The 18609-nt window shown below is 36.6% G+C and overlaps 1 protein-coding gene across 1 annotated transcript in view; it reads right to left on the bottom strand.

The window, feature by feature from the left end:
* The window catches only part of Gsc (goosecoid homeobox), a 50345-nt gene extending 33278 nt beyond the window's left edge, over positions 1-17067 (bottom strand). Inside the window, exons 1-3 of the mRNA XM_017620175.1 lie at positions 16714-17067; positions 16255-16665; positions 9325-9677 (exon numbers count right to left, since the gene is read on the bottom strand). Coding sequence (XP_017475664.1) covers positions 9325-9677; positions 16255-16665; positions 16714-17053 — 1104 coding nt within the window. The 5' untranslated portion in view covers positions 17054-17067. The remainder of the gene's footprint in view (positions 1-9324; positions 9678-16254; positions 16666-16713) is intronic.
* Between the last annotated feature and the right edge of the window lie 1542 nt (positions 17068-18609).

The following is an 18609-nucleotide window of genomic DNA, read 5'->3' as shown; positions in this document are numbered from 1 at the left end:
GTTCAAAAACAACTGCGTGGCCACACAGAACACATCAAAGCTGTCATTTTAACATTTCTCTACTAAAATAACTAAAATAAAAGTGAAATCCTCTAAAGTCATTTGTCGTCAATCAAGCGCAGCAATTCAAATTCAACTAATCCTGTCGTTCAAGTGATTGAGGTGATTTGGATGTTGATTTTGAAAAGGTAAAAAAACAGTGGCGCATTTTAGTTGTTGCTGCTTTGTGTTCGCTGGCATACTGAAGCACTGCCCAAATATTTATCTATGGAAAAACATTCATTTTTTTTTTCAAACTGAGTTCGAGCGCACAAATATCAATATGCCTTTGCATTGTTGAACAATCAATCTTCAGCTACACACAAAATCATATGCATTCAAAAAGGTGAAAAATATTGTAAATATTAGTGCTACTGTGTGGGCTAGGAAAGAGTAAATATTAGTTCAATTTGAGATATTATCAAAAGTCTGCTGCAAAGAGCCAGAGAAAAATCTTGAAATTTGAGGAACACAGTTTTTTTCAGCATTTCCAATTTGCAGCAGTTAAAGAGTTTATTTTAATTTAAATAAAGATTCTTCACGATCGCTGTCAAAGGTGTGCATTTTTCATGTATGTACGTGTGTGCGTAAGAACGCGAAGATCAAAGCAAACAATGCTGTTGTGAGATTAGTGATATTGTGCATTCTTTTGACTGCAAAGAGGGCCAAACAGTAGCCAAAACTTGAACGCTGGCGGTGAGAAAACGTCAAGTCATTTCGTTGCTACGTTCCCTCCTCTATTATTACAAAGAGTTTACTATAGTACGCACGCATGTGCATACATACAGTGGCGGTCAAAAATGTATGAATGGTGTTTCGTTTTTAATATTTACTATGCTGTTCAAGCTAAAATTTTTTTGATATTTTTTTTTTATAAAAATATTGTTCATAGTTTATCAAAAACTGTATAAATCACACTTTCAAACTTTATACAAAACTTAGAAAAATACCACAAGCTTTTTAGTCAGAATTTTTAGAAATTGTTCGGGTATGCAGTTGAAAAGCTTATAAAATTCTAGTAAAACAAGTGCAAGGTTTGAGTGGTGAAAAATCGCATTGATTTTTAATATATATATTTTTTTTTTGTTGACAGCGTTTTGCACTTTTTTCCATATAAACATAAATTTCTTATGGAAGAATATGCGCAAGAACGTTTGCAAAAAAAAAATACAAAATAAAAAAGTCAAGCCAGTTGTCCTAAATTTCGATATTTATATGAAAAATCCCGTAAAAACCATCAAGAAAAAAAACAAAATTATTAAAAATCAATGCTACTAAAATCTTATAAGCTTGTTAACCGCATAGCCAAAAAATTTCTAAAAATTCACTAAAAATAAGATGAAAATTTGTGAAATTTTTCTAAGTTCTGTGTAAAGTGTGAAAATGTGATTTATATAGTATTTGTTCAAGCATGAACCATATTTTTATAAAAAATATCAAACAAATTTTAGTTTGAAAAATATTGAAAATATTAAAAACGAAACACCATTCATCAATTTTTTACCGCCACTGTAGATATGTATGCGAGAGATGCATGCCTCCTTATAGTTTGTCTACTTAAGAAATTATTTAAACTATCGCATAGAAGGCCATAGATTTGGATTTTTTTTAATTCAGGTAATTGTTGAAACATCGAAAATGCATCTAATTAACCTTATTAACACCCTAATTATAAAGATTTAAATGGGTTTGAATACAAGTAGTTTGACTGACTTACTTTATGTACAAAATTTTATTAATCAATTTGTATTAATCAATTTATATTTTGATGTACTGCTTATATTACAATTATCTTTTTACTACATCTTAAGCTCATGGCGAAAATCTTTTAATAAGTATTCTTGTAGAACTCGGATGAAAACCTGCAACTTCTCCTCTAGTGTGAGTTAGCTGACCCCAGCGAAACACCAGCATGGTTTCCGTAAAAAACACAGAAACATGTAAACAACAGCACTTAACGCCATAGACACCCACCCATAAACTCGGTGCGGAAGCCGTAACCGTTTGTGATTCCATTCTACCAGAAGATATTGAGTCTTCCTCTCTCTCACAGGGATTCAAACGGTGGTCGTCGAATTATATGAGTGGTCGACAGTCTTCAGAGATCAAACCTCTCCCCCTTATTGTTTAAGTTCTATATCTCGAAGCATCCTCAGCCACTACTGCTCAAAAATAAACGGCTATCTCTCCGAACATTCTCCCTTCTTCACTTCTAGGGGCCTAACGCTCCCACCAACAAAATCAATGGCCACCCCATTCACCCGCTGAACGAAGGAGGTCAGGCTTGAACTAGGCACTCACGTCGATGGCACACCAATTCCGACGGTGAACAACTGGAAAATCTTAGGTGTTACCTTTGATAGCCTGCTCTCCTTCTCCGCGCACACAACCGCAGTTGTCAACAAAGTACAGGGCCGCAACAAGGTCCTGAAGGAGCTCGCCAGCAACACCTCGGGAAAAGACAAAGAAACGTTGTTGGCAACATAAAAGGCAATTGGCCGGCCGGTTCTAAATTATGCTGCGCCTGTCTGGTCGCCGGGGACTAGTTGAACGTAGTGAACAAAGCTACAGACTTGTCAGATCGCTGCCCTCCGGATAGCGACTGGGTGCCCTCTGATGTCGCCTGAGCACCACCTACACAGCGAGGACCAAATTCTCTCCGTTGCTTGAAAATTAAAATTCAACTTGGAGGAATTCCCATAATTTATAAACATATATACATATGTATGCATCACAATAAGAGCGCCAGACGAAAGATTTTAAAAATGGTTGCCAAATCTTTAAAAAGTTAAATTCAAGGTATAATTGAAAAGCATCAAAAGAGAGAGATTTAAAACAGTTTCAGTTCGAAAATATTTTAAGATAGTTAAAAAGATTTTAAATGTCAATTTTTTGACATAGTTTCAGTGGGTTTTATTGAAATAGATTACACCTAATCTAACTCGCAGAAATTTCATACACTCTGCGAAGCGGGTGAGGGCGATCTAGTTCAATAGCAAATTCTTCAAACACGCAATATAAAAAATCAGCATTAACTTCATCCATGACAGTTAAGTGTAAGATGAATTTTAATATTAGAAACTCACTTTTATAAAAATTGCAGATAGAGGGTAATCCGGCTACTCGACTATTGGAATATCTGATAATCCGAATATACGGATAATAATCAAATATCCGAATAGCAAAATTAAAGGATATTAACCGAGTACCCGCATAGCGAAACTAATTGATATGAACCGGATATGTTGTTAACAAAACACAACGGATGCTAACCGCGCTCTCTGCAAACTTATCAACCACCTGCATCAAAGTGACACGCTCCGCAAATCGAAAGGAAATATTCATTGCTAAAACAAATAAATTTAAAATCTAACTCTTATCACAGCTTTAAAAACGCTCAGAACCCCCCACTCTTCCTATGAAATCGAAGTGACAAACCTAGCGCCGATAGTGCGTCAGCTGCTGTTAGCCTGCGGTCAAATAACACTTAACGGAAGTATTATTCTCGCACTTGACAGATTTCCTTTGAACATCCCACGCCTTTTCCGTCACAATGCTTACATTGATGAAAGCGTTAAAATGCCTTGCGGCGTATATTTAAACATTAACCTTAAACCTGTATATAACGCATAAGTTTGTATGCATAATATAAATCAAGATACACACCTAATAGATATTCAACTAATACTCATGCTTTAGCTAACTAATAATCCTAATTACCTCACAAATGTCCACAAATGTGTTGACAAGCCAACAGAGCTCAAGGAAACCCCCTCACTCAACCACTGTGTACATTAGTATGTACATACATATGTATGCAGTTATTACTGAGTAGAATGTGAAAGCCAGACAAATGCAAATCAAAACCCTTTGGCTTGGGGAGTTGGTAGATACATACATATGTTTGTATCTATGTGTGTATATACATATGTATCTACATTAGGGTGGTCCTTAAAAAATCAAGGCGTTAAGGCGTGTCGCACTGGTTTCAGATTCCTCTATAGAAACTCAAAAATACATAAAATGGATCTACCACAGCCGAAGATATCACATATAAAATTTTGGTCACGAGTGGAGTGGGTTAAGACTTCTTCATAGGGTAACCTGAACTTTGACCCCTTTGCGACACGCATTAACCAACTTCAATCGGGGCCAAAATTTGTATGTGTTATCTTCTACTATAGTAGTATCGATTTTGGGAATTAGATGAAAAAAAAAATTTTATTTAAATTTTTTTAGTTTCTATCCGATCTAACGGTCTCCAATTGGGACCCAAATTTATATGTGATATCTATGACCGTGATATTACCGATTGAGGGGGTGAGACTGAAAAAATCGTTCATTTGGTTTTTTAAAGACCACCCTAATCTACATACATGAACATCTACTTAAGAGTAACTATTGCTAACAAGCCTTACAATCTGTTTGCAAAACCCTACAAATGCAATATCTTATGCCGCAATCATACCACCCCCCAAACTGTGCGCACAGCGTTAAAACGTATGGTGGCTTAATTGTCATTTAAAATACATAAATACATGCATACATGCCGTTATAACGGGTGATTTTTTTGAGGTTAGGATTTTCATGCATTAGTATTTGACAGATCACGTGGGATTTCAGACATGGTGTCAAAGAGAAAGATGCTCAGTATGCTTTGACATTTCATCATGAATAGACTTACTAACGAGCAACGCTTGCAAATCATTGAATTTTATTACCAAAATCAGTGTTCGGTTCGCTTTACGTCCGATTTATGGTCTACATAATCGACCAAGTGAGCAAACAATTAATGCGATTGTGACCAAGTTTCGCACTCAGTTTACTTTATTGGACATTAAACCAACCACACGAATGCGTACAGTGCGTACAGAAGAGAATATTGCGTCTGTTTCTGAGAGTGTTGCTGAAGACCGTGAAATGTCGATTCGTCGCCGTTCGCAGCAATTGGGTTTGCGAAACACATTTCGAACCGAACACTGATTTTGGTAATAAAATTCAATGATTTGCAAGCGTTGCTCGTTAGTAAGTCTATTCATGATGAAATGTCAAAGCATACTGAGCATCTTTCTCTTTGACACCATGTCTGAAATCCCACGTGATCTGTCAAATACTAATGCATGAAAATCCTAACCTCAAAAAAATCACCCGTTACAATACATATTGAATTGTCAACTCGGCTCATGTTCGTTAATTTGTTGACAAATCGTTATATTAATGGATCTATCAAATAACACAATAACACAATAACAACAAAGAGCGCATTGAGAACTTCTAAGCAGAGTGGTGCGGTGGAACACATTCTCGCACTGCTATGTCTATGATGAACGTTGATTTGTTTTCCAAATCCATTTGTGGGATTTTCTTCAAATAACAACAACATACATACATATATCAATCAGCAACAATAAGAAAAATAACAAAAATGCTTAAAGCAAAATTTCGGAAGGTTTGCATAAATTTTTACGGTTTAAAAATAAATACATCTCACTTAGGGGTTGTTGAACGCACAAAAACCGCATCGCAACACGCCACTTCCCACCTCACTCAAGCACTACTTACACACACAGATAGATGTTTGTACTGCGGCAACGATAAGCTATCCCCGCGGGTATAATTTTTGTTACGCCCGTACCAAGCTAATATTGTTGCTATTACTGTTGTTGGTTTTTATTTTTCTTTTTCGCTTCTAACGCCAAGTATTCTACATCCTATATCACTCATCCGCTGCCGCATCTACTTGGCAACTACATACGAATATATATATAGTTATATATTCCTCGCAGCTTGATTTCAACTATACTCCATTAGCATGCTCCCGTGCGTGTGTGTGTGTGTGTATTCCCGTCTATTTGATTGTTCGTGTATGTGTGAAGGTGTATGTGACCATATCCTGCGCATCCTTAAACGCTTCCGAAACCATGTCCAACAGCCGGCAAACGACTTTATTTACATTGCAAATCAAAATGCGATCTCTGTGAGTTACGCCGAGTCAAACAACCACACCGCATTACATACATATTGAAATTAAGTGAAATGATAATTTGTGATTTTGATGTCCGCTTACTTCATTTTTACGAGAATTTGTATGAATATCCTGCATTGCGTGCACAAAGCTACGTGTGTGCGTATGGACGGTTGGCGTTTATCGACTCCTTTGTGATATGGATTTCTCTTGCCATTGTTATTGTTATGCTTATTATTGTTTTTGTGGTCGGAAGCCTCTCAATTAAAGCGAACAACTAAGTAAACAGAGTGATTTTCTCAAATGACTGCACTCAATTGGTTTCGCGCGGAATTTAGTCAGCAATCCAACGTTGGAAATTATTTCGTTCACAAACATGTGCAGTTACATGCATACAGATGTAACTACATATACATATGTATGTATTATGAGCCTTGTATATTTAAATACAACTTATGAGCAATGAAGGATTTAAGTACAAGCACCCATATGCACACTTCGATCCATACACAAGTACATATATATACGTATATGTAGGTAAATCAGAAGTACAAATCCCATCAAAAATATCAGACATGCTCTAATATCGTATTCCTGCTTCTCATTAAGGCTCGAAATTTGCAAAAAAAGGTACTCGACTGTTTCCTCTTCATTTTCATGCCTGCAGTTTCTACAGAAGTCGTTATAGGCGATTCCCAGTAAGAATCGCTGCTAGCCTTGCAACGTCAGGTCTGGGTATACGATTTCTGAAGATTGTTGAGAAAGATTTATCCTTATATGGTTCCAATTAGGGGTGAGACCGAATCTCGATCCAGGCCTACGTGGAACCCTCTCTGGCTAACTCTTACGCAGCCAATGCGATTACCAAATCTATATCTATCTGACTTGTTACTGAGCCTTACACTCTTTGATCAGTTACGACCTTGTTGTAAAAGATGCCAACGTCTGGAAACCCCTTGCGAAATGGGCCAAATGGATTGATCTTCTTAACCCCAGGGATTCAGAGAAAACGCCTGCTGATGTAACCAGGCGGAGATATTAAAGGCCTGTGAAATTAGACTTCAGGTCGCATGCAATCGATACCCAGTCTTCTCTTCCCGATCGTTATTTCTTTTCATACACCCAGTAGTGTTGTGGTATGCATTATGTCAAGGTCCACAGGAAATCGGTTTGTATGGAATATTACCGAGGGCGTCCGTAGGGCATGTTCTCCATTGCACCTGTGTGTAGCGATGCATACGGTTTTTTTTTTTTATTTTGCTTTCCTTCAACGCCAACCTCTTTTGCATATTTTTCTAAGCGGGAAAATGCTTTGTTTATGAGAATGGTGCAGAGGCTGACGATGTAGTTTGCGTGTGTAGCGTCGCACGAAAAGTAGTACTGCCTAAAGCCTCATTGGGTCTCGAACGGTCCGAGGATGTTATTCCCAATTTGGACGAATATTCTGGACAAGCTTAAAGGTAATATGTATGTATGTATGTGCTTATTTACTCAGCCAGTGGCTCGCTTGAGTTAAACTAAGGTTGCAAACAGAGTGGAAGCGAAGCTGAAGACGAATTGCTTGCGTTGCGGGCAAGCTGGCGAGCGTACATAGTGGAAGATGAATGATATGAAGATTTGTTTCTAAATAAAACCCTTTTTTTAGATAAAATCAAAAGAAAATAAAGAAAAAACAGCAATTCATGAAATAATTTGTATAGGACAACTTTTGGGGAATTTCGCCACTTGTATTATGTGTTACGGCAAGACGGACAGACATTTTTCGAATATACAAGAATGCCAATTAATACGTTTGATTACATTTTGCCAGAAATTTAGCCAATTGCAAACAGTTAAATAAATTATAAACAACTCATCACAGCAAGCGATTCGTCTTTGAAAACAGTACCGCACTGTTTCAAGCTGACCGTTTGCGCAACGTCTTCATCTTCGTCTTCGTCTTAGCTTCCACTCTGTTTGCAACCTAATGCCTTCCAAGGAAAGCTAATACCAATAATTTTCCAATTCAACATTCATTTCGTTTTTTCTGGGTTTCTACCGTCAATATCCCATAACTTGCTGACATATGAATGCCGAAATTCCATTAGCCATTGAAAAAAAAAACTAAAATGAAAATATGTATCATTTAAATTTCCATTTTCTCAAGTAGCATAATTTTTCTGCCCTTCAAACACAAATTTCGTTCTGAAAATACGTGTTTGAAGGGCAGATAAATTTTATTATTTTTTAACAAATATAAATAATTTACTTTTCAACTTTGCCATTTAAATTTTCAGCACTAAAAGCTTTTATGTTTTTGCATAACCCGTATGAAAATTGTCTAAAGTTTTTTGAACCTTAACAACCAATATGTCACTGAAAGTTCTACCAGGCCTGTCTCGGTTCTTGATTTCGACTAAATCGCTGGAATCTGGAATTCGCGCCCGGAACGTAAAAACATAGACGATTTCAGCTAGAAATAAATTTGCGAACATTTATGAACACTAAAAAAGTACAAGAGCGAATCTCATGAGTTGTTACACTTTTCGACAAAAGCGTGATTTTGGTTGAAAATGGAGTTACGCCGATCTTAGAAAATGCACTATCTTCAGTTTTGTGTAAAGAACAAGATTCCATCGCGAAAACATATAACAAAATAATGTAACGATAACCAAATCATGTGTTGAGATAAATATATTCAGCTGGCACTTTGGTCTGCTAAACAAAAAAGCAAAGACAAGGTGAATAACTCAGTGAGAGGGGAGACCACTATGTTTACATGAATGCATTTATATTTAAAAAAAATATTTATTGGTTCAAAAATTGTGGGTAGGCACTGTGGCCAATGGTAAAGTTCGTTTACCACCTCTGCACGGTTGTAGGCCATGCAGAGTCGGCAAAATGCTCCGGAAGCAGTGTCCGGAGGATGCATCGGACTAGGCCGAGCATACTTTGAAGTGCCATCTAATCAAAACTTAAGAAAGTTCAATTACATGGCAGTTGAGAAGTGCATGTGCAAAAATTTCCTAAATAGCATAAAGGAAATTTTTGCACATACAGCAGTACATAGCATGTATTTAGGCGCCTGGTGTTAGCAGTCGCGCCTAAACACAAGGAGTCGTCAAATTGAATGAAATTTTTCAAAAGTCCTTATCGCCTCGAAAGGGAAACGTCTACGCTCTTCACAGTTGCTGTAGAATTTACGACCTAGATATGCATACAATTTTGCAGGCTCTAACAAATACAGAGCTTTCAGTTAGCGAAGCTGTGCCTAAGTTCATATGTACATATGTATATAAATAAATACAAATTTATATTGTAGAAATACATATAAAACTTACCTCCACACGCTCCTCCTTCAGATCGACCTTCAGTGCTAACTGCTCGCGCAACACCACATCGGGATAATGTGTCTTATCGAAAGTCGCCTCCAGCTGCTCCAATTGTTCCTCGGTGAAAATTGTGCGATGACGACGCTTTCGTTTCGGCGGTGGACCATGTCCCAAATGATGCGCCACATGATGATGCGGGTGATGAGGATGATGCAGATGATGCGCATGGTGGGGATGTGTGTGTGCGGCCAAGGCGGCCGCCGCAGCACCATGACCGCTGACATGCGCCTGCATTTGCGCTGCAGCCACATGAGCCACCGCGGCGGCATGCATGTAATTTGGATAGAAGTTCGGGTACGCAACTGTGAAAGAGTTGAAGAAAAAACGCGCAAGGCTGGAGTAAGTTAGGGGTAGAAAAGGGCAAATTAAAATGTTGTAAATGAAAAAAGTTATTTTTTTTTTCTGTGCTTCATTCGTGTAACGTGATATTTTTCGGTAAGAGGAGTAGTAAGCCAGTAAAAACTCTCCGAAAAGCAGCGGCATAAATGCATTCATGTTTGCAATGTTTTGGTTTTTTTTTCAGAACTTTTTATGATTTCATTTACGCATATACACACATACATACCAAATATTTTTTGTTGATTTTACAGAGCTCAAAAAGTAAAAAATAACTTTTAGCGTTTGAATATTTTAGCGCTGATTTAAATTTTCAAACATTTTAAGCATATTTTACATATTCGTATATTTATGTTAAGTAAAACCCCACTCGTTTTCGTTTTGCTTGATTGCGTATAAATCTATGACAGGATAATTTTAAAAGCTGCCTCTAGCTTTGACACAATATGAAAAGTAACTTACGAGCCTTTCCGCTTAAAAATATATATAAATGCTATGAATATACGTACAATATTTTCCTGTCGTATTAAGCAAATCAACAGCTGTAAATCTCCTAACCTTTAGAAACACCTACCCCGTCCTAACCCATAATAAGCCATAAAAAATCATCTTTTGCGCTTCATTGCGTATTTATGTATGCGTAATTCACTCATTCCTTAAATCCTTTTAACGATTCGAATGCTAAGTAAAAAATATGTTAAAAAAAAAATAACGATAGATACGCAAATGCTACGGCGGGTGGTGCGTTGTGGAAAAAATAACTGTAAAACATAGACAATGTAAAAGCATAGTCACATACATACTATGTACTTGTAAGCTCAAAATACCTTCAAGCGGCTGTTGAGGCCAATGAAGCCGCAACAAAGCTTTCATTCGTATTTTTCCTATCTTTGCTACTCAGTGGTATTTATGTAACTNGGCATGGGGGGGGGGGGGGTTAAGGTGATTTATGGGTAAGTGTTAACGCTAAGGTTATAAGCGTGTTACTAGAAAAAAATTAGTCCTTTTAAGGGGCATAGCTAAGTGTATGCATATATGATAAAAAACTTCGACGTACCGTCATTCTTACGGCTAAAGCTATTTATCTACATAGGTATATATCTTGCTTAGAAATGCTCTTAAATTATTTTATTGCTCCCCAATATATATACATACATACATTTAGGAATGAATCATCGTTTGGAAGGCACTCTTGGGTTACATTTTTATTTTTTTTTTTTTTTTGAGGCCATCTTACCTGCATTACTATGGGCAGATTTCTCAATGTCTGGGTGAGCATTATGAAGTACATAAACGTCGTCTGTATATATAAATTCAACAAAGTATTTATTTTTTTACAAATTAATATGATATACATAAAGCCTTTGGAGACATTGAGAAATCGGTTCCAAAAGTAAAAGAACAGACTCCAAGATTAACCTACTAAATTTTAGTAAATCAGTCATTGATTTTATGTCAATTTATAAATTCATATACATACTTTAAAATTTCCAACGTTGTAACAATTTAAAAAAAATTTTAAAATTTTCGACAGAATTTCAACCTTCAAATTCAAACTTTTTTTAGATATGTAATTTTTTTGTCGAATACGTTACGCATTTTCTTCCATATCACGAATGATCACATGTTATTTCATATGGAAGAAAAGCGCAATACCGTCAACAAAATAATTCCCAAAAACCAACGGTATTTTGTAGCGACCTCAAATTTGCACTACGTTATACTAAAACTGAATGGGCTATAAAACTGCATACCCAAAAAAATCTAAAAAATCTGAATAAAAAGCGTGAAATTTTGATGAAAATTTTACGATTTTTTTTAATTATTACAAGGTTAGAAACTTTGAGTTATATAGATTTTGTAGTGGTGTGATCTATATTTTTATTAAAAATTTATAAAATTCAAATAAAATAAATACGCTCAGCCTTTATAGTTTGCAGTGTGACCAGATGATCACAACAAATAAAGCTAAATTTACTTAAAAAAAAATGTTAGAAAAAGTTGAATGCATTCTTGGTTCAGAACATTATACCGTTCAACACCCGAAAAATAAGACACAAAAATTAATTTTTATTTTTTATTCCATAAAAACGAGTAGAAATCACAATAGAGCTGCGCTGGGTTTTGTGACTTTGTTACAATAGGAGGATTAATTTCAGAGGCGTTTCAGTGCGAACAGCTGTTTCCACAGGGCAGTCGACACTATCGAGATTGGACTGAACAACAACCTGTTGGACCATAATTGAAAATAACCAGAGACTTATGAAATGGTAAAGAGTTTTAAGTAAATCGTAATTTAATGTAAATACTATATTTATTGGTTAAAGTTAATTCAATGGTTTACTGCGGTACTAAAACTTAATAAGAGGAGGTAAATAAGGGTATTTCGAAGGACAAAGAACAGAGAAAGTTAATAACAGTAAGTTTGTAAGATTGAGGCTAATAATGACTACAAAAAAAGTGAACGTAATCGTAGTCTTAAGATTTTGTGAAAAATTTTGTGATCTTATTAATTTTAATACAGTTTTGAACTCTGGGATTACTTTTACTTCACTCAGAAGAAAGTCGGCCAAATATATTTATCTCAACACATTATTTGGTAACTATAACCAAATAATGTAACTACATATAACCAAATAATGTGTTGAGAGAAACATATGTCAACTAAATATATTTCTTAGTATGGGTGGTGTCTGAAGCTTTTCGCCCGATGGGTTGAAAAAAATTACACACATTCGCGTCTTTCGCAGGGAGTCTATACATATGAGCAAATTTCACGAGCTGTTACATTTTTACACTTAACTTAGAAAATGCATTATTTTTCAGTTCCAGAACAATATTCCGACGCGAAATTGTATTTAAATGAAAATTTGAAACAGATATGGGTGTTTCCAGCGGAAGGTCCACCACGACAAAAAAAATAAAAGTTTTATATCTAACGTATTTACGGGCCGATTTGTCTGCTTTTTAAAATATATACTGGCTATGTAAGTAGAATCATGTTTGCATAAAATGGTCTTCCTAGGTGGTGCCAAGGTCGAGATATTTCGATAAACCGTATTTATGGTCCGATTAGGTTCGAATTTGGCGTATGTGGTTGAAACATAATAAATCATAGATTTCTAATAAATTGACCCTGAATTGGCGCTGAAGTCAAAATATAAAGTATATTCTACATAAAATACATGTTTTATTTGCGTTGAAAATTCATTTAAAAGCCATATGAACAAAAATATAACGATGGAAATTTATGTCACGTGACGCCACGTCACGTCACGTTTCACACTTGGGGTTGTAAAAGAGAATTGAAACAATTTGCATTAATTCAAAAAACTCTAAAAACAACTAGAATTGCTCCAAATCATATTAAAATAAGTTTCATGAAAATAGCCATCCACAATTCGCAGAGTTTTGCGATTTTGTAAGAAAAGAAAAAATCAACTTCCATTTTTTGTCACGTAACGACACTCTCTTTAAATGCTTATATTTCAGGACCAAGCAGTTCGATTGATTTCATTTTTCGGTTAAATATAGAGCTAATTATGTGCTATACAATGGCCCAAAAAAGTTAAAGAAAACAAATGGTATTCCTTTTTTGTATCACATTGAAATCGTACGACTGTCACGTGCGCCACCATGGGAATGCCCATATACTAACTTAAAAAAAGTAGAAATAACCACTCGTGCTCATATACCCGTAGTTGCGTATGTAACGTATACGCCCCGTAGCTCCATTCACAGTAATCTGAGGCACGGCGCATTAGAGGGATACGATACGTGATACGATAGGCGATGCGATAAGTGATACGATATGCAGTGCCGTCGAGATAAAACTCGGGCCCCGGACTGAAAAATTACCGGCCCCTATACGTAAATTGTATTGATTCAAAAGCATGTGATCATTTGTTTGAATATATAGAGCCAGAAACAATCAGCACGAATCGGAATATATTTCTAATAAAGAAGGAGCAATTATATTTAAAAAAAATTAATAAAAAGTTATGGTTCTGATATTTCAGGCCCCTCCCTCTCGACGGGCCTGACGATATGAAAGCGACATCGACATGCTGAGTACGTGGAACTTGATAGGAAGGGATGAAAACTGTGCACACTTGCACGACAGCGTCACTGCGGCGACATATCGCTTTGTGGTCATCGGAGAGGATTCATTTTAGCCTCATTGGCCTATTAACTGAGTGTATGTCATATCAGCCTAGCTTTTGTGTTCTAGCTTTATGCCATGTTTTTCATGTGAAGCTGCGCGCTGGCTTCAGCTTCAAACACATTTGGCTTTCTTTCAATTTTACTCCCAACATATCATCTACAAAGTCCTTGATCCGCAAAGCTCTCAACTTATGCATTTTTTGCAGTTGAAAGTTCACTTTCTTCGCCTATTCTTGCTCTGCTATAGTTCGAAATGTCCTTTAAGTTCTTAAAACTTAAATTACAATTTTAATAACTTCCTATAAACACAAAAATGCTATAAGTACTTGGGCTTATTCAAGTTAATCAAAATAATAAACATATTTTTCATGGAGATTGATAAAAAACGGAATAAAAACCAAAGTACATACCTAATCAACGAATTTCTAACCAAGTTGCCTGATATGGAATTGTTTATTACTGTTAAGGGATGAATAAAACATATAAACAAGCCACCAACAATAGAACGGACCAATTTCAAAGGAGTTTGGCTTTGGAGCAATGCCAAATTGGACGTATAATCGTGCATACATCCAACTTCCGTCGCACAGTCGTTCCAAACTGGCATTTAGTGTTCACAATTCACCGGAGCCTTAATTTTTTACTTAATTTAATTTGCAAGAGACCACTTGAGCCTGATTTTTGAATTTTTATTTGATTATATTAAATTTTTTAGGGCAAAGTGCAGAAAAAGTACCAAAGTGGAAGAAAATCCATTTTCCTGTTCCAGTTAATAAATGTTTCACAATAAAAACTAGTTGAAAACAATTTAGGGTTCTCCCAAAAGGGGAAAAAAATCGCGAGAAATATTTTAAATGTTCTAAAAAATTTCAAGGTGCAGAAAAGTTAGATACAACTTTCATGAAAATCCATTCTCCTGTTCCTAGTTGAAAACAATTGCTGGGCTCCCCCAAAACGAATTTTTTTTTTTTGATTGAAATGTAACTAAATTTTCACCAAAATTTATTATTTTTTCTTCGGTTTTTAGAAAAATTCTCGGAATGCAGTTTTATAGATCATTATATTTTAGTACAACAAAGTAAAAGGTGCAAGTGCCTAATTCGGCGTTTCCACCCAATTACCCTTCGCATTACCTCATTTGTTGGTAATTCAGATCTAATTACCATGCGAATTACGAACAAATCGGTGCCGTCTCTAATTTTTATCGGAAAAATTAAGCTTGCCGTGGGAAAATGGTATAGGAGTTGGCGTTGTTTTTTTTAAATATAACAAACGCTTTAATTTATTAAAAATCAACGCGATCTCTGGCCGCTTGCAGCTTGTACTTTATTATAAATTATCTATAAAACTGCATATCCAAAACTTGTAGTAATACTCTTTTTTTTAATTTTGGTAAAAATTTTGTTTATAAATTTCAAAATTTTTCATGTGAATTTTTTTTCGTTTTGTAGGAAACATACAATTGTGTTCAACTAGGTTTTATTATTTAATATTTATTAACTGGAACAGGTGAATCAATTTTCTTCAAAATTGCTACTTTTTCTGCACTTTGCACTAAAAAATATAAAATAAACAAATAAAAATTCAAAAATCTGACTCAACTGATCTCTTGCTAGATTCGTCAGCTTTCGTTAAAAAAAAATAACAATTAATCAAATTGGTTGAAAAGTGAAGGCTCCAGTGAATTATGGACAGTAAATTCCAGTTTTGAAGCACTGTGCATCGATACTTTGACAGGATGAGATTTGTGAACGTCGATGTAGCCCATGCACCAAAAAAAAAACAAGCCAAACAAATTTTACCTGCAGTGGAATTCTGACAATCGCTACGCTAAATTTCCATCGCCAAAATTTTCTAAATGAAAATCAGGGGGGCCTAAACGTACGCAACATTACGCAAAGCTGGCAGTATGATAGGCATGTATTTAACTAGATGTTGAATGTTGTTAGGCGCGCCTGCTATTCTTTCAGAGATTTTTAGCGATCAAAATTGGCGGTAGCGAATGCTGGAATTCGGCTGCTGCTCCTTGTTACGCGTTTTAAATTCAACAAAAAATCACTTCAAAAGTGTTTCTTTAAAATATTGGTTATTAATAAATACTGAAACTAATTTAATTAGTCCTTGATGAATAATCTTCCGACGTTTATACCAAGAAGTATTTCGAAAGAAAACGCGTTTTTATATTAAGGTAAGGATATGTTAACATACATAAATAAAAATATCAGTTCCTAACTTAAAACTCAATCTCACCAAAAAAAAATGTTGTACCGACTTAAATGCTTTTGCCAAGACACACAACAATTTTGTTGGCAAAAGGTTCGCAAAAAAGTATCAAATTTCCTAATTCGATAAACCGGCAATCCTACAATAGTTACTCACCTAAGAAATCGGACGGTGAGGCGGCAAATCCGGTCGCTGCTGCTGCGGCCAAATGTCCCAAATGCAAGCCGGGATGTTGCAGCATAGCTGGAACTCGTTGTGGTCGTATGGGACTTGTTGCCGCTGAGCTGGAGTTAGAACTGGGTGAGGCGGGAGAATCGGCCCGTTTTGTGCTGCCGATGCTAATATGATTGCTATTATTGTTGCTGTTGTTGTTGATGCTGTTTAAATTGTTGCTATTCACAGCTGACCTCGAGCCACCCAGAATACTGTCAATTGTAAAAAGTGAAGCGGCTGCCGCCGCAGCAGTTGCTGTAGCTGGCGCAGGTCGGGATGGACGCTCATCATCAATTATGGTAGCGCCCGATTGGGAGCCATCGTCGGAGGAAGGAGTTTGTGATTGTGGCTGTTGTTGTGAGTGCTGCTGTTGGTGTTGCTGTTGTTGCTGTTGTTGTAGATGGTGTTTCTGCTGTTGTTGCTGCAAAACGGATTGCAAACGTTGTCCCAAATAGCCGCACTGCTGCGAATTCAAAAGCATGGCGGTCGTCAAATACGCAGCGTTCGGTGTAGTCGCGGGTGGGGATCGCGAACTCTGGCGGCCATGGTTTGCGTGTTGCAGGTTGGTTTGTTGTTGTTGCAGTTGATGTTGCAAATGTTGTTGTTGTTGTTGTTGTTGCTGCTGATGGTGATGATGCTGAAGCTGAAGCTGGTGTTCACTAAGCGGGCTGCCCTCGCCAACCATGCCGACGGCATAACGTTTCACAGCAATGCCGCTGGGAGGAGTTGTAGTCTCCACCATATTGCTGTGCTTGTATAACAACGGGAAATTGCTGATGTTGTTGGAGGTGTTATGCGACAGCGATAATGGCGGTGGTGTTGGTGGCGGCGATGTTGGTGATGGACTCGGCGTACTGACGACGGTTATTTTGAATTTTGGCTGTTTAGCACCTTTGGATTCCAGTCCACCGACCAGCTGGGTGGGCGCGCTCCACAACGAAGACAGAATTTTGACGATTTTTATTTCAACTTAATCACGGGAAATTATATTTTAATTGGCGAACTTTCAGTTTATTAATACTCTTTTGTTTATTTTTCACTTAAAATTACATTAATCTTTTTTTTTACAAATTGTTTACTATTTAATAAAAAAATCTTTGGTCTAATCTTGTAATCAGGTAATCGCTTACACACTTAGTTAATTTGCAATAATACACGCGACGCTTAATGCAGTAAATCGACACAGCTTACGCACTGACCATTGTCCGACAGACTACACGCGCGTTCCAATTCGATTCGCTTCCGAAAGCTAATTTTGTTTAATCCACAAAAATGTGCGTTAAATGTAGCTGCCGACCAACCCTTCTGACTCGAAAGACGAAACTGTTTTGCCTATCCTTTATCGGCGATACCACACTGGCATCATTCAGTCAGCTTGTGTTACTAATACATGTAAACAGCTACATAATCAGTCAAGCATTCGTATTTTAAACCTGTCATACAACTTCTAATTCCAGACGACATCTTTTTACTGCCACCCTCCATATAAAACCAGTTCGAACAATGCTCTGGCATTCAGCAAGACTTAACTGTAATGCAGCAAGCAGGCCTGCATTCAGGCAGGCAGGCAGACAACATACCTTGCAACCAATCAGACTACCCCAGCATTGACGTTGATTTTGCGCAAAGAGAGAAAATTCGTTAGGACACACCTATTCCTTAGCTACCATATTGGAAAATGAATCAGACTCTCCAAAGAGAGCCCTCACCATCGGAGCATGTAATAGGGGAGTCACTTCTCTTTCTCACACACAAATTTATAGAGTCATACCTAGTCATAAAATGGGTACAGTGGAACAGTGTTGTTATTTGGTCACTGCATTTTATATATTTCCTTAAACTGAACTATTGCTTTTAAAAAATTGCAAAACGTTAAAACGCTCTCCTTTCTACAAGTGCAATACAAATCCTCTTCAATGAATTATAAGTTGTGGATTAAAAATTATGGTTTGGCCGGAACTATTCATGTATTCCGATATCCTCCTTTCGGACACTAGTGTATACGGATAAAATCCGGATAAAATTTTTCTCAAAATGAGTGAATCTATTGAGTTCTAAAATTTATAACACTGGCCGACTGGCGACTGTTGTTTTGGTGCAAAGGTGCTATAATTCTTTTTTATATTAGGACTTTAAAGCAAAATCACACTATTGCACAGCGGAGCGACGATAGGGATGGAAAGGTTGACTTTAGTTAAAAATCGACTTTTTTCGTTCGGCTGCTTTAAGTAGAATGGAACCGACTCTCTCTCGATGGCTTTTCGACTTTTGTCTACTTAAGTTTAATTTTAAAGTTTC

Source organism: Rhagoletis zephyria, unplaced genomic scaffold, assembly GCF_001687245.7.
Source record: "Rhagoletis zephyria isolate East Lansing unplaced genomic scaffold, Rhagoletis_zephyria_1.1 Rzeph_scaffold_02071, whole genome shotgun sequence".
Classification (NCBI taxonomy): domain Eukaryota; kingdom Metazoa; phylum Arthropoda; class Insecta; order Diptera; family Tephritidae; genus Rhagoletis; species Rhagoletis zephyria.
Note: the sequence above shows the minus strand (reverse complement) of the source record. Positions and strands in the feature narration are given on the sequence as shown.